This window comes from Macaca nemestrina, chromosome 9, assembly GCF_043159975.1.
Source record: "Macaca nemestrina isolate mMacNem1 chromosome 9, mMacNem.hap1, whole genome shotgun sequence".
NCBI classification, from domain to species: domain Eukaryota; kingdom Metazoa; phylum Chordata; class Mammalia; order Primates; family Cercopithecidae; genus Macaca; species Macaca nemestrina.
This window is the reverse complement of record NC_092133.1, coordinates 37,349,701-37,365,482: the sequence shown is the minus strand read 5'-3', so window position 1 is coordinate 37,365,482 and position 15,782 is coordinate 37,349,701. Positions and strand designations below refer to the sequence as shown.

Sequence of the window (15,782 nt, the reverse complement as noted above, 5' to 3'; positions counted from 1 at the left end):
TTATATCTAGGTCTTTGATGCATTTTTAGTTAATATTTGTATATGGTGTGAGGTAGGGCTCCAACTTCACTCTTTAGTATGTAAACATCTAACTGTTCTAGGGCCATTTGTAGAAAAGACTAGTTTTTCTCCATGGAATTGTCTGGCGCTCTTGTCCAAAATCAATTGGCAATCCTTTTCTAGCTTCTTGAGTTGAATACTTGGCACATTAATTTTAAATCTTTCTTATAAATATTAACATTTTCAGGGCTAAATTTCTCTCTGATGTCTTCTTTTCCTGTGTCTCATATTTTGAAATGTACATTTTCAATGTTAGATATTGATACTTTTTTTTTTTTTTTTTTTGAGACGGAGTCTTGCTCTGTCACCCAGGCTGGAGTGCAGTGGCCAGATCTCAGCTCACTGCAAGCTCTGCCTCCTAGGTTCACGCCATTCTCCTGCCTCAGCCTCCCGAGTAGCTGGGACTACAGGCACCCGCCACCTCGCCCGGCTAGTTTTTTGTATTTTTTTTTAGCAGAGACGGGGTTTCACCGTGTTAGCCAGGATGGTCTCGATCTCCTGACCTCGTGATCCACCTGTCTCGGCCTCCCAAAGTGCTGGGATTACAGGCTTGAGCCACCACACCCGGCCCCTTGATACATTCTTTAAGTTCCATTTAGACTTTCTTCTTTGACCTCTGAATTATTTCAAAGTATGGGTTTTAATTTCTAAAAATTTGTCTGTGTGTGTATTATTGATTTCTAACACTGCACTGTGTTCTAATAACCTATTCTTCATGGCAGAGGTCAGCAATTTTTCTATAAAAGGCCATATAGTAAATATTTTAAGCTTTGTGGGTCATATATTCTTTGTTACAACTACTTAACTCTGCCATTGAAGTGTGAAAGCAGCCATAGATAATATGTCAATAAATGGATATGGCTGTGTGCCAATAAAACTTTATTTGCAAAACAGGAGGTTGGATTTGGCCTACTGATCATAGATGGCTGGTCCTTGCTCTAAAGTATTGATTCTTTGGTATTTAGGCCTTCCTTAGTAAGCTAATACAAGACTGATTTTTATAAATGTTCCATGTTTTCTTACAATAATATGTGATGTCTAATTGATGGGTTTCATATATTGTTCAAATATTCTGCTTACACAGATTTTTGGCTTCTTAGTGTATCAGTTACTAAGAAAGGTGCTTTAAGCAAAACCTCCAGAACTAAGATTATGAATTGTTATTTTCTCTCTCCTTAATTTTTGCTCTAGATTGTTCAAGACTATGTTGATTAAGTAAGACAAGTTTAGAATTGTTAATTCCAGATAAATTTTTCTTTTATCATTAGTAATCCTTTTTATAATAATATTCATTCATAATAATGATTGTTTTGTCTGATATAAATATTGCTACACATTTTTTTATCTGAGTCAAAGTCTGGCTCTGTCACCCAGGCTGGAGTGCAGTGGCCCGATCTCAGCTCACTGTAACCTCTGCCTCCTGGGTTCAAGCCATCCTCCCACCTCACCCTCCCAAGTAGCTGGGACCACAGGCATGCACCACCACTCTGGCTAATTTTTTTATTTTTTGTAGGGACATGGTTTCATCATGTTGCCCAGACTGGTCTCAAACTCCTGAGCTCAAGCGATCTGCCCACCTTGGCCTCCCAAAATGCTGGGATTACAGGCATGCACCACCATGCCTGGCCTGCTACACACTTTTTTATTTTGGTTAGTGTTTGCCTCATATAGCTTTTTTCTATCCGTTTTCAATCTGTTTGTATAATTACTTTTTTTTAGTGAGTCATTGAATGGGTGTTATTCTCTGAGTTAATTACATTTCCCACAACAAACAATACAACAAGCTTTGCAATTATCCTAATATTGAGGTTCAATATTATCTTTTTTGGTATCTAAAATAGCTTTTTGTAAATTGAAATTTTTATTGAGATAGTTGTAGATTCACATGCAGCTGTAGTAAATAATTTCAGAGATTTCATTTCCTCTAATGGTAACATTTTGTAAAACTACAGTACAATAACACAACTAGGATATGGGCATTGATACAAACCACTGATTTCACTCAGATATCTCTAGCATTACTTGTACTAATTTGTGTGTGTATGCCTGTAAGACAATTTTATCACACTTACAGTTTTATGTATCCACCACCACATTCATGATACTGAACAGTTTCAACACCATAAGTATCCCTCATGCTGTTATTTTGTAACAATATCTACCCCGCTTTCCCCTTTCCTCCATCCATAGCAAAATTCTGGCAACCACCAGTCTGTTTCCATTTCTAAAATTCTGTCATTTGATGAATATCATATAAATAGAAGCATACAGCATATAATAGGGATAATAATTATGCTCTTCTCACTCAGCATAATTCCCTGGAGATTCATCTAAGTTGTTGCCTGTATGAATAGTTTATTTTTATTGCTGAGTAGTAGTCCATGGTATGGATGTACCACAGTTTGTTTACCCATTCACCTGTTGAAGGATATCTGGATTGTTTCCTGCTATTACAAATAAAGCCATTATGAACATTCATGTACAGATTTTTGTGTAAAGGTAAGTTTTCATTTATCCAGGATAAATATCCAAGAGTGGAATTACTGGGTCATACAGTAATTGGGTCTATTTTTGGGTTCTCTGTTACATTGGTCTATATGTTTATCACTCTGCCAGTGCCATACCGGCTTGATTACTGTAGCTATAGAGTAAGCCTTATATAGGGTAGAGTGATTACACCCCTTCAGTCTTCTTTTTCATAATTGTTTTAGTTATCTTTCCATATAAATGTTAGAATAAACTTGTCTATGCCTGCAAAAAACGAAAATAAAAAACTATGTTGAGATAGAAATTGCATTAAACCTATAGAACAATCTGGAGAGAACTGGCATCCTTACTATATGCGTCTTCCAATCCAGGAATGCAGCGTATCTTTCCACTGATTTAGGTCTGTCTGGATTTTTTTCATCAGCATTGTTTAATTTTCATCACACAAATCCTGTACAAATTTTATTAACTGTGTATCCAAGTATTTCATCCTCTTTGGAGTGATTGTGTATACGCCATTGCATTTTTAATTTTGGTTTTTGCATGTTCATTGTTAGAATATAGAAATGTGAGCCATTATAGAATTTTATATTTCCAATATAGAAATGTGCTGGCCTTGAATTTCTGAAATTTTGTTGAGCTCATTGATTGGTTCTAGGAGGTTTTTGGACTTTTCTTTCTTCTTAATAGATTTCTTAGGATCTTCTATGTAGACAAACATGTCATTTACAGATAGGGACAGTTTTATTTTTTTCTTTCCAACTTGTTCGCCTTTTCTTTGTTTTTCATGCTTTACTGCAGTGTCTGGAACTTCCAGAACTACGCTGAATGAGAGTATGAGAGCGGATATTCTTGCCTTGTTCTGGGTCTTGGGAAAAGGTGTTTGGTCTTTCAACCATTGAGTATAATGTAAGCTGTAGGGTTTTTTCTAGACACTCTGTATTAAGTTAAGATAATTCCTCTCTATTCCTAATTTGTTGAGTTTTTATCATGAATAGGTGTTAGATTTTGTTAAATGTGTTTTCTTAACCAATTGCTGTGATAACAGGATTCTTCTTTATTAGCTCATTGATGTAGCAGGTTCTATAGGTTGATTTTCAAATGTTGAATCAGCCTTGCATACCTGGAATAAATTCCACTGAGTTATGCTGTATAATTCTTTTTTATACATTGTTGGATTTCATTTGCTAATTTTTTTTTAAGGATTTCTACATGTAAGTTTAATTAGGTTTTAGGGATTTCTCTCTTTTTTTTTTTTTTTTTTTTTTTTGAGATAGAGTCTCACTCTGTCACCCAGGCTGGAGTGCAATAGCATGATCTCAGCTCACTGCAAGCTCCGCCTCCCAGGTTCACACCATTCTCCTGCCTCAGCCTCCCAAATAGCTGGGACTACAGGCACCCGCCACCACGTCCTGCTAATTTTTTGTATTTTTAGTAAAGACAGGGTTTCACCGTGTAAGCCAGGATGGTCTCGATCTCCTGACCTTGTGATCCACCCGCCTCAGCCTCCCAAAGTGCTGGTATTACAGGCGTGAGCCACCATGCCCAACCTTAGGGCTGTCTCTTATAAGCAGCAAACAGCTAGATTTTTTTTCTTGTTGTTCAACCTGAGAATCTTCTAACAGGCGAATTACATTTATTTTATCACTGATATATCTGGACTTATTACCTTCCTTTTGTTTTATGCTTTCTTTTTTTTTCTTTTGTTTTCTTTTCCTCCTTTTATTCTCCTTTCTTGCTTTATATTAGATTAAGAAATTTTTCTATATTTACTTTTTATTTCCATTATGTGCTTTCTATTCTTTAATATTGCCTTTCATGTTTAACATTCATACTTGACTTTTTAAAGTATAAAGAATTAGTGAACTAAGAAGACAGATCTGGGTGGCCAGGCGTGGTGACTCACACATGTAATCCCAGCACTTTGGGAGGCCAAGGCAGGAGGATCACGAGGTCAGGAGACCGAGACCATCCTGGCTAATATGGTGAAACCCTGTCTCTACTAAAAAATACAAAAAATTAGCCAAGCATGGTGGTGGGTGCCTGTAGTCCCAGCTCCTCGGGAGGCTGAGGTAGGAGAATGGCATGAACCTGGGAGGGGAGACAGAGCTCACAGTGAGCCTAGATTGCGCCACTGCACTCCAGCCTGGGCTACAGAGGGAGACTCCATCTCAAGAAAAAAAAAAAAAAAAGAAGGCAGATCTGAAGCAACCAGAAACCACAGCCTGATTCTAAGAAATGCAGGGCTTTTAAAATATTTTAATTTGTAAGATACCCTCCAATTTTTCATGTTATTATTTGCTTGCTTTGAAGACCCCAAATTAGTCACCATTATCAATGACTTATTTGTGTGTGTTTGCAATATAGATTGATATCTGCCTTCATATTCACCCATTCCCTTGCTCACTGCTATTTCTTACATCTCACTTCTCCCTCCTAGAAATGCTTTTCAGTCTTACTCTGTTGCCCAGGCTGGAGTGCAGTGCAGTCTCGGCTCACTGCAACCTCCACCTCACAAGTTCAAGAGATTCTCCTGCCTCAGCCTCCCAAGTAGCTGGGGTTACAGACATGTGCAACCATGCCCAGCTAATTTTTGTTTTCAGTAGAGATGGGGTTTCACTATGTTGGCTAGGCTGGTTTTGAACTCCTGGCCTCAAGTGATCCACCCCATTTGGCCTTCCAAAGTGCTGGGATTACAGGTGTCTAAAACTTTTCAATAAACTTTCACTCCTGCTCTAAAGTGTGCCTGGGTCTCTCACTCTGCCTTATGCCCCTTGGCTGAATTCTTTCCTCTGAGGAGGCAAAAATCAAATTGCTGCAGACCTGTACGGATTTGCTGCTGCTAACATCGACAGCATCTGAGGCTACCTTCTGTGAGTTATGTTCCTTATTCTCTTCTGATCATCGACATTCACCTTTCTTTCCTTTGAACTCAACTCCGTATTTTCCATTTGGGGTCGCGAAAATGTAGTATTTTTTTCAGTGTTCCTCTGCTTGTATAAGGGGTTCCTACTCATCTAGTTAGTCATATTTCCAGACCCAGAAAGTTGGTGTGTAATACATTGTTAAACCTGAAAATGATTGTCTTACCACCAGAATTTCTAGAACAGAAGTCATACACTTGCAATGTTGGGATAAACCCAACCCGCAGATGTGTTTTTGTTTGGCCTGGACACTTTTGGCCCACACTATGTTTTTTAAAAAATCTCACTGTAGGAGCCAACTTTTAAATATCAAGGGATTTCACATAAGAATCCAGATTTTCTAGTTTTTCTTTAAAAACTGAAAGATTTGGCAACAGCAGCCCATCTTCCATCATAGTACAACCCACTGGAGTTTAGGAGCACCTGCTCTTCATAGTCAGAGCACATGTTCTGTTTGCTGGAATCTCTCTCCCCCCTCACATTGTCCTATTCAGCTTACTTTACCTTTTAGATCACCTGCCTGCCCTCTACGGAAGATATTCTAATTTGCTATTCTAGCCCTAAACTACAAATTGCATCAAGATGTCAAATGTGAGTTGTTCTTGTAGACTGGAAGCTCCATGAGGGCAAGAACTGTTGCCAGCTTGTTCCCCACTTTATTCTCCACACCCTGCACAGTGCCTGACTGGTGGTGAGCATTCAATATTTTTATATTTTGAATGAATGAATTAAAGAAGGGATGAGCTATTCTAAAAATAAACAGCCCAACAGTCCAAACAACTCTGTGTTGGAAACCTCTCCAAAATGTTGGCAACACTGAAGCCCTTAATGTTTACATCCTGAGAATCATCCAGTCTTAAGTAATCACAGGCAGCAATGTAGCAAGTAGAAGTTTGTTACTCAGTTCCCATATGGTTTTCAACAAGTCTCTTAATTTTCCTCTGTCGCCAACTCTCCTTTGGAGAATGGGCAAAAATACTTCTCTATTCAAGGAAATAACACTAAGATATTCCATGTTTCTCTGACAAGCTGTGCTGTATATACATGTGACCTGGTATTGTAAGGGTCGGTTTTATGCAGCCAAGTCAGCATGGGAAAATCTTAAGTGCACCTGGAAAGAAGCTAGGGTGTAATTTCCAGAAATGGGTTATTGAATGACAGCTTCCCCTTTGGTCCAGTGAGAAATTTAATTTGCTAAGGACTCAACACAGGAAGCATTTGCCGATTAAAAATATGTCTAAACAGATGTTCTGCTGAGCCTGGAAGAAGGATCTTAATGCAACTGTCATTATTGGATTTTCTTGGATTACTACTATCTGGAATCAGAGTCCAAATAGAAGGATGTAATTATTTATTATGGCCAAGAGTCCTGCATTTGAAGAGGAGCTCAGGGCGTCTGACAGGATTTAACACGCTGGGGTAGGGTTGAGGGGGGAATAAAGCCCATTTAAATTCTCTGGCTCCGGGAGCGAGCCCTGTCCTCTCTGAAAGAGCAAAGCGGTTGTTGCTTTTCAATCTTCTATTTCCAGCTGAAGGCACAGCCATGTCATAAACAGAACCAGGCCTGAGCCAGCCTTCTCCAGTGAGGAAGTGCAATTTTTAGATTAGGCAATTGGTCATTCCCACACTGGAAGTAAACACGCTGAGAGCCCAGCCATCTGCATAACCTTCACTCCAAAGGTGACGGGTGAATTTGCACCTCACCTGCAGCAGTCTCGAAAGGCTGAGGCCCCTTAGTAAATGGGAGACTAGATCATTCTGCACAGTGGTTCTCAAACCTGGCTGCACATTAGATTCAACTGGGGAGCTTTTAAAAAATTCTGGTGTCTGCCTCCCTGCTCTGAGACTGAGAATCAATTGGCCTTAGAGTGAAGTCAAGGCACCTGCAGTTTCTAAAGCTCCCCAGGTGATTACAAAGCTCAGTGAAGTTTGGGAACCACTGATACAGCCCAAAGGTTAAGATCAAGGGGTTTGGGGTCAGGGGGACTTAAGCTCAAGATAAATGCTGCCATTTGCTACCTATGTGGCTTTGGACAAATCACTTCCCCTTCGGAGCCTCACTTCCTGCTGCAGGGCGGTGGTGACCCAGGTAATGAATGTCAAATGCCTGCGGTGAGTAAGGGCTCAGTGTGAGCTGCCACAATGGCTATGAAAGTCTGCATTTGAGACGGGCTAAAAAGGAGGGCCTGAAGTTCGTGGGGCTCAGTTGTTACACCCAAGTAAACTGACATAAGTGATGTCAGGAATTCCAGCATCGAGCGCTGTTTTGCACCCAAGTTTGTGGGATGCCTGTCCTCTGGTTCAACCAGATTCCATTATTATTTGCTTTCACACAAAGCCCTTAGGAAATGTTACTGAAAGTGAAAGATCCATTCTCTTTCATGAAAATGGTTCTGGAAATCAGGTTCTATCAAAACAGTCACAGCTTCATTCATGGAGCCGTTGCACACTCCATTTCATTAATCCCATTATCAGCCCTGAAATGCATGCTGAGCTCTCATCTCCAGAGGAGGGACAGCCTTCTGACCAAAGGGTCTGCCGGAGGGGATGCTGAGTGAGTAGTTCAGCCTTTTCCCCCTCCCCAAAGCTGGAGGCACAAATCCCCACCGTCAGGGCTGAGGGGAGCCACATAATGCCAGGAAATAAACCTGCTGCCGAAACTGGGCGCTTCCCTCAGATCCTTTCTCCTGCCTGGGCGGTCTCTTTTCCTGGGGGTGGTGGAAGGGGGGCAAGTTGTGATTAAAGGGAATCCGAGATTGACACAACGTGTCTTATCTTTCATTCAAATGAAAGCAAGAGGCATCCAGGGTTGGCGCCGACAGCATCCTGAGGGATGGGATGGGAAGGATGGAGGGACTGGCTAGAACGGCCTGCCCTCACCTCACTTCGAGGTCTCCTTCCTCCTCAGAACTGCCCCGGATGCTTAAAGACATGCTTGTCTGCTGCTGTAATGCAGAGTGGAGGGACTGGCCCAGCCTGCACATTCCTTATCCCCTTCGAACAAACCAGGGCCATTTAAGGGAATTGCAGACTGGGGGACTGCTATCATCACCATCCCCGAAAAGCCCAAGATCTTTTGTTGCAGTGTGGGTGCTGTGCACAACCCCACTAGAGGCAGAATTTTAATGGGCCACAGCCGCCGTATTCCTTCCTGTCCTCTGTAATTGTGTTTCCATGCAGCTGTTGCACAGCTGTGGAATCCCAGTCCAGAGGTAGATGATGCACTTTCAATGCTGGATAATATCATTCCTGGAGGTGGAGGTGGGGAGAAGGAAATGGAAGAGCTACATTCCTTGAGCCTCTTTTAAGTTCCAGACACCTGCCTATGTGCTTTACACAAATATTATTTCTAATTCCCTCTAAACCTCATACAAGCAGTTAAATAACTTATCCAAAGTCATAGCTACTAAGTGGGTGAGCTGGGATTCAAACCCCAGTGTGTCTGACTGTCCAAGTTTATAGTTGGGTCATTTTACACCCAACAAACCAGTAAATATCAAAAACTCTGACCATATCTATTGCTGGAGAGCAGAGGCAAGGGGAGAAGGTGGTAGATAGTCTCCAAATATGGCCGCCAAGTCCCCTTATCCCTATGAGGTCATGCCGCTTCTCCCATGAAGAAGTAGAATCTATTTCTCTCTCCTTGAATCTGGTCTGGTCTTTTGGATTATTTTGTTAATAGAATGTAGCAGAAGTAGCATTCTTGAAGTTTCGAGTCCAGGCCTTAAATGGACTGGCAGCTTCTGCTCCCTCCCTCTGGGAAGCCAATCACCATGCTATGAAAAGTTTCTGATAAGACAACTGAATGGTGACAGTCCACATGAAGAGCAGGGCCACAAGGAGGTACACTGGGGCACCAGAGCTGTAGCTAAAGTTTTTTTTTGGACCTTCCAGTCCAGTCCACCTACTAGATAAATTCAATCAAGTGAGTGATCCCAGATGGCATCAGCCAAAGAACCACCCCACTGAGCCCAGTCAACCCCCAGAATCATGAAAATAACAAACCATTGTTTGAAGTCACTAAGTTTGGGTGTGGTCTTTATGCAATAATAAATCACATAAATAAGGAAGAAAAAATGAGTGTGGCATCTTTGTCACTGCAGTGTGATGACAAACCCTGCTGGATTCATTCATGCATGCGCCATTTTTACCACTAAGTGCTGATCATTTGTGGCCAAGTGAAGAAGGACCATTGAGTACCAGATGTCTGGGGAACCCAAAAATTTATAAGTCAAAATATCCTTAAATAAGCAAAGCAGAAAAACACAGGTCTGAAAGCAAGCCCTGCACATAGTCCAAACAGCAAGCTGTATATATGCTAAGAAACAAATGCAGACAAGTCAAATGGGTGACTAAAGGATCTGCCTCTCTCTAAAAGAAGTCAAATTGAAGAGGAGAATCAGCAACCCAATAGGAAAATGGGCACAGGACAGGAAGAGGCGAGTCCCACTGACAAACATAGGAAAAAATGTTCAAAGTCATCAGCAGTCAGAGGAGTACAAATTAAATATCGATAAGCCACAGCTTACTTGTTAAAACACTGATAATGAGTTCTCCCTACTGCTAGTAAGAATAAGGGGTAAGGAGTACACTTATAAGTTGCTATGGAAATGTGAATTGTTACACCTTTTGAAACACAACCTAGCAACATCTATTACAAGCATACTAAATACGTAAGGATATATATTCAGAAACGTTTACTGCAGTCATTGTTCATGATGGCAAAAGCTTGAAGTGAACTGAATGCTGATTGATAAGAAAAACACTGAATAAATTATGATCTGTCCGTACCAGGAATATCTACTCAAAAGAATACGTTTAAGTTATAACAAGTGCCTTGGAGGGGTTGTGCCCATGAAGTATTGATGGCAAAAGCATGATGCAGAAAAAATGTGTATCAAATGTGATTCTATGTTTTAAAACGATGACAAAGCCTGTATCTGTATTTATGTTTAGATGTGTGCTTATATGCATCTATCCCTGTATATATATCAATGTATGTGCATGGAGAAAAATATGAAGGCTGTATACAAAGTCACTAGCATGCATAACCTGGGAAAGCGTAGAGGGTTGATATGTGGAGAAAGAACCCGAAAGGAGGTGGCCACATTAAAGGGAAAAGAAAAAGAAGATAACACTTTTAAAAGTATGATGATATTATCACATTTATGCATTTGTGTAAAATTATATATATGCAAGTATATATGTAAAAATGTAAAATAGCATGAAAGCTGAAACACAAAATAAATTATGATTTCTATTTCATTCCTACATAGACGTCCCTGAGACATAAGATTCTGGCATTTAAAAATTATTCCTTTTGCTTTGCTGTGAAGTTTGTGTAGAAGAAATACCACTGCTGACGGTGAATCATGATTCCTACGGGATGCAGGCCAGACAGAAGTCCAGCAGCCCCTCTCCTCCAGCACTGCTTCTGAACAGGAGAAGCTTCTCCAAAATAGGAGATGTGTCCAGTGATCTCCAAGCTAGAAACTCTTAAACAACCAGCAGACCACACTCAGGTCTGAGCATCTGCATACAGGCAGGCAGTGGCGGTGCTTCCGGGCAGGCTCCTGGCTCCCTGCCCACAGTCAACCAGCACCTCACCTGCTTTCCACTTAGTAGCCCATGGGGTCTCTAGTCTACACCTCCCTCGCAATCCCCACTCCAGTTTTATTTTTCTTCTTTGCCTCCCTCACCCATTCATTCTCTCAGACACTCAGTTCCCAAAGCCACATAATCGGCCCCTCCCAGGTCTTCAGGGGCTTCGACTCACGAGCCATGCACAAGGCAGAAAAGTCCAGCCAAGAGAGCAGAGTTTATCTGAGAGCCATACCGTTCCTGACCACTAAATGCTGCCCTTCCATCCCTGTCGCCGGCAGCATGCCAGCCCCGCTTACGTCCACAGACTTCAGTGCTTCTAGTCCATTTCAGCCACTGAGATAGGAAAAGATTCCATAAGAGCTATCCAAGGCCAGGCACTAGGGAAGGGAGAATGGGAGTGACTGCTTAATGAGTACAGAGTCTGCTTTAGGGGTGATGAAAAAGTTCTGGAACTCAATAGGGATAATGATTACATAGCATTGTGAATGTACTTAATGCCACTAAAGGCTATACTTAAAAATAGTAAGTCTTATGTCACGTGTATTTTTCCACAACTGAAAGAAAACAAGGTACCCAAAGACCTGGTGAGGGTTCACATTACCCTTTCCAGCTTCCTTGGTGCCAGTGTCCGTGGCTGTGGCGTTTGGGCTGCTCTCAGATGCCTGCTCTTCAAACCCACCTAGAGGAATGGAGAAGAAAGAGGCGTGAGGACACATCAGCCTTCTCTGCATGATCAGAATCACTGTGGATCTGTAAGCTTCGTTCCACAAATCAACTGAGCCCTTACCACATGGCCCCACACTATTCTAGATGTGAGAGTAAAAACAAACCTGCTTTTTTAAATAACCACACACATCATTCACAAATTAATAAAAGAATAACTCTCCTGGATCAGCTCAAGGGCACCCAGAATCAAATTTACAAAGTTACCAGGCAACCCCAAAATCAGCTTCCTCACCCCCTCAACCTCCATAAGAAAGGCCAAATGCAAATAGCATCCTCTCTGGGCCTGGAGTCCGCCTGGTGCAGAACGCAGGGAGATGTGCCCAGTGCTGCTGAATACTCGATGTGTCCCGTGACTGCTGCCTTTGTTACCCTGTGCACTCTCTCGGCGTTCGGGTTTCCTCTGTTGGGTAAGTCTCCGTGTAGGAACCTACTGTGTTGACCTTATAAATTAGACTCCATAGACACTCTGTTCACAAAGGACAGTGATGCTTGCACATGTTTGCTAGTAGCCATCATTTATAAACTGTGTTAACATTTGTCTCTACCAGGAATGTGGCCAATCACCAAATACGTTTGACCTACTATGGGCCAGGTGCAGTTCCAGGCACCATGGATCCAGCAGTGAATGAGGCAGGTGAGTTCCTGCTCTCAAGACATGTCCATTCTAAATGTAAAGTTGGACCATAAACCGCAGGTAAGTAAATTCATGAATGAGATCATTGCAGGTTTGGAAAATGCTCTGAAGAAGATCAAATCCAGTATGTGATAGAATGTGATGGGAGGAGCTGCTTATCTGGTAGTTGGAGAGGGGCCTCGGGGAGGTGGGATGGCAGTGAGATCTGAAAGGCAGGAAGGATCTGGCCATGGGGAGATCTGGCCAGAGCATCCTCCACAGGGGAAGGATCCAGAAGGAGCCTAGATGGGGATTGAGCTTGTCATGAGAGGCACAGCCACGGCGGGCAAGTGGAAACAGGGCTAGAGAGGGAGGCAGGTCCACGGGGCCTTGCCAACCAGGCTGTGTTTTGTGACTTTATTCTCTTTGTCACAGGAACCCTGCAGAGGGTTTAAAGCAGGAAAGGAATGTGTTTTTGTCTGTGTTTTACCAGGACTGCTCTGGGACACAGGCAGACAAAAGCAGAAGCAGGCTGAACAGTCAGGAGCCTTGCAAGGGTCCAGGTGAGACAGGGTGGTGGCGTGGGCCGGACACTGCAGTGGAGGTGCTGAGACCTGTCGTGTTAGGGAACAGTCATAGGCAGAGCTTGCAGGTAGGGCTGGTGGATTCGATCTGAGGAAAGAGAGGGGCCACCAATGCCACTGGTCCTTGGAGTTCAAATAACTGGGTGGGTAGTGACACCAGGCAGCAGATTTGAGGACAAAGACTATGTCCAGGAGAGACTATTACACACACGAAACCACATCAAAACAACCGAAGGACAATCTATGTTTAAACAAAAAAATTGTTCCTTGCATTTATTTAGAAACTTACAGCTTACAAGTCAGTTTCCCAGTCTCCCCTTTAACCCTGATTAGAACACTTCATGTGTAACCCCATTTTCCAGAGGAGAGAACTGAGGCACAAAATGTTTAGCCCAGGGTTGCCCAGCCCATCAGGGAAGCTGAGGGCTCAGGACACAGTCTCCTGGTCAGACACCCAGTGGTCTTCCCTGTGCCCACAGATAAAGGCTTCCCGCACTGCTCAACCAAGGCTCACGTGGTTGAGCCCAACCCCTGGGCCTGGATGACCCTGCAGACAGCCACGTGATCCCGCTCCCAACTCCTCACATGCAGGCCATCACTTTCCCTCTCCGTGACCGTGACCTGGGCAGTGGGTGCAACTGCCAGGTCTCCTGTAGAGAAGGTCCCGCTACAGCCAGGTGGAGATGGGAGGCTCCACGCCTGCATCCTGCTCGTTCCGCTGCCTCCGGGCCAACCCGGAATCCACTCACACACTCCCTGCAGCTGCCGGGTGTTCGCTGTCAGCTCCTGGCCCTTTGGGTATTCATCCAGCTGCGGCGATATCATTTCCTCTCAGGCTAAAGGTCAGGGGAAATCCTGATGGTATGAAATCGCTCAGCAGCAGAGGAATGTACCACCTGTGGCGTGCAGGCGAGCTGGGGCCGACGCTCTGGGTCTAGCTCAGCCTCACTCAGCTGTGCAACTGCGGTGAGGAACTTGGGTATTAGTATTTTTCATCTGTCAAATGGGCTATTGCGAGGACCAAATGAGGTAATAGGTTTGTTTAGGCATTTGTTCATTCAACAAATATTTATCCAACACCTGCTACAGGCCAGATGCTGTGTCTGCTGCTTGGGATACAATGCAGAAGAAACTGTCCCCTGACCTCACGGAAATTATATTCTGATGAAGGGCAGGGGAGCAAATGACAAACAAATAGCGAACCAGATATTTAGGTCTGGAGGATGTAGCTGGATATCTGGAGAGAAGCATTTCAAACTATGCGAACAGCAGGTGCAAAGGCCCTGGGGTGGGAGTGTGCTTGGCGGGGGTGGGGGGGCGGGTGGGTGGGTACGACTGGAATGGAATGAGTGAGGAAGAGAGAAGGAGATGATGAGATCAGCAGGCAGTGGAGGGTTTGGAGGATCTGCTCATGTGGGGTCTTGCAGGCCATTCAGGATTTTGGCTTTTATTCTGAGTGAACTAGATGGGAACCAGAGGACATGAAAGGGCTTTGTAACTGCACTGGTTTTGTATATGACAGGGATAATGAGTAATGAATAGGATTGGGGAGACCAAGTGCCCCCCAGTGATGGAGGGGGGAAAGAATTAGTGTTTACTAAGTCCCAATTACGGTGCAAACCATGTGCTAAGAACAGTGCCAAGTGCTTTCCCTCACCTTCAGTTTTATATTTGCAGTCTCATGAAGACCCAGTAACAAAAGGACTATGAACAGAGGAGGAAACAAGGCTCCGAGAGGTGAAATGACTTGCTTGTCTTGAGGAAGCAGAGAGAGTTGGCAAAGATGATGGCTGGAGGTGGGTCCTGTCTGACCCCCAAGCCTGTACTCCTTCTCCCCAGCCTCAGTCATAGAAAGAACAAAGAGAACAAGGGAGGTGCCTGGTAGAGGCTGCTTATTTCCAGGGGATACAGGGTATTGCCCATCCAGGAGGTCTGTAAGAAGACATATGAAGTCATGGGTCTAGCTCAGCTTGAGATGAGGTTGGAGCCACGGCAGTTAAGAATATAGAGCCCTCCTCTCTCCTTATCAACGAGAGATGGAAGGTTCTGTGTTTTATCTCAGAAAGGCAGCAAATCTCATGCTTCCAGCACTGTCTACCGGGGACCTACCTGGAATTAATGTGGCTTGGCCACTCTCCTATGAAAACCCTTCCATGGCTCCCTGCTGCCCTTGGGATAGATTCCACCTCCTAACACCACTGATGAGGCCTTTAGTGATATGGCCCCGCCAGCCTCCTCCACCTGGTGCCTCAAGCCTCCTCTCTTACTCCCTCCACTGCCACTCTGTGCTCAGCTGCATTAAGTGACTTAGAGAGCCTTGGCTTTCTGTTTCCCTCTTATTGCACACCTTCCTCAACCACACCCACCTCTTCATCTGGCCAAACCCTACTGGTCCTTCAAGTCTCCACGTAGACACCACTTCCTCTGAGCGTCTGCCCCCCTGCTCCTCTTGGGGTAAAAGTCATTCTCTCTGTTCCCACAGCCTCTGGACTTATTCACCACCCTCTCCACAAGGTACTGGGATCCATTTACTCAGCTGAATCCCCCATGATTTAACTTTTCACATCTTGAAGGAAGGGATTTTGTTTTGTCTGACAATGAATACCCAGCACCAGGCCTGGCACATGGCAGGTAGCGAGTAAAATATGGAATGGATAGATGAAGGGATGGATGGATGGATGGGTAGGTGGGTGAATGAATGCATGGATGGATGGATGGATGGATGGATGGATGGATGGATGGATGGATGGATGGATGGACATACGAGTCATGTAGGCAGTGTTT

General features: G+C 43.6%; 1 protein-coding gene across 1 annotated transcript in view; it reads right to left on the bottom strand.

Annotated features, from left to right (window-relative positions):
- The window catches only part of LOC105478457 (tolloid like 2), a 152,320-nt gene that overhangs the window by 67,952 nt on the left and 68,586 nt on the right, over window positions 1–15,782 (bottom strand). The window contains exon 3 of the mRNA XM_011735792.3: window positions 11,677–11,754. Within this exon, the coding sequence (XP_011734094.1) occupies window positions 11,677–11,754 (78 nt within the window). The remainder of the gene's footprint in view (window positions 1–11,676; window positions 11,755–15,782) is intronic.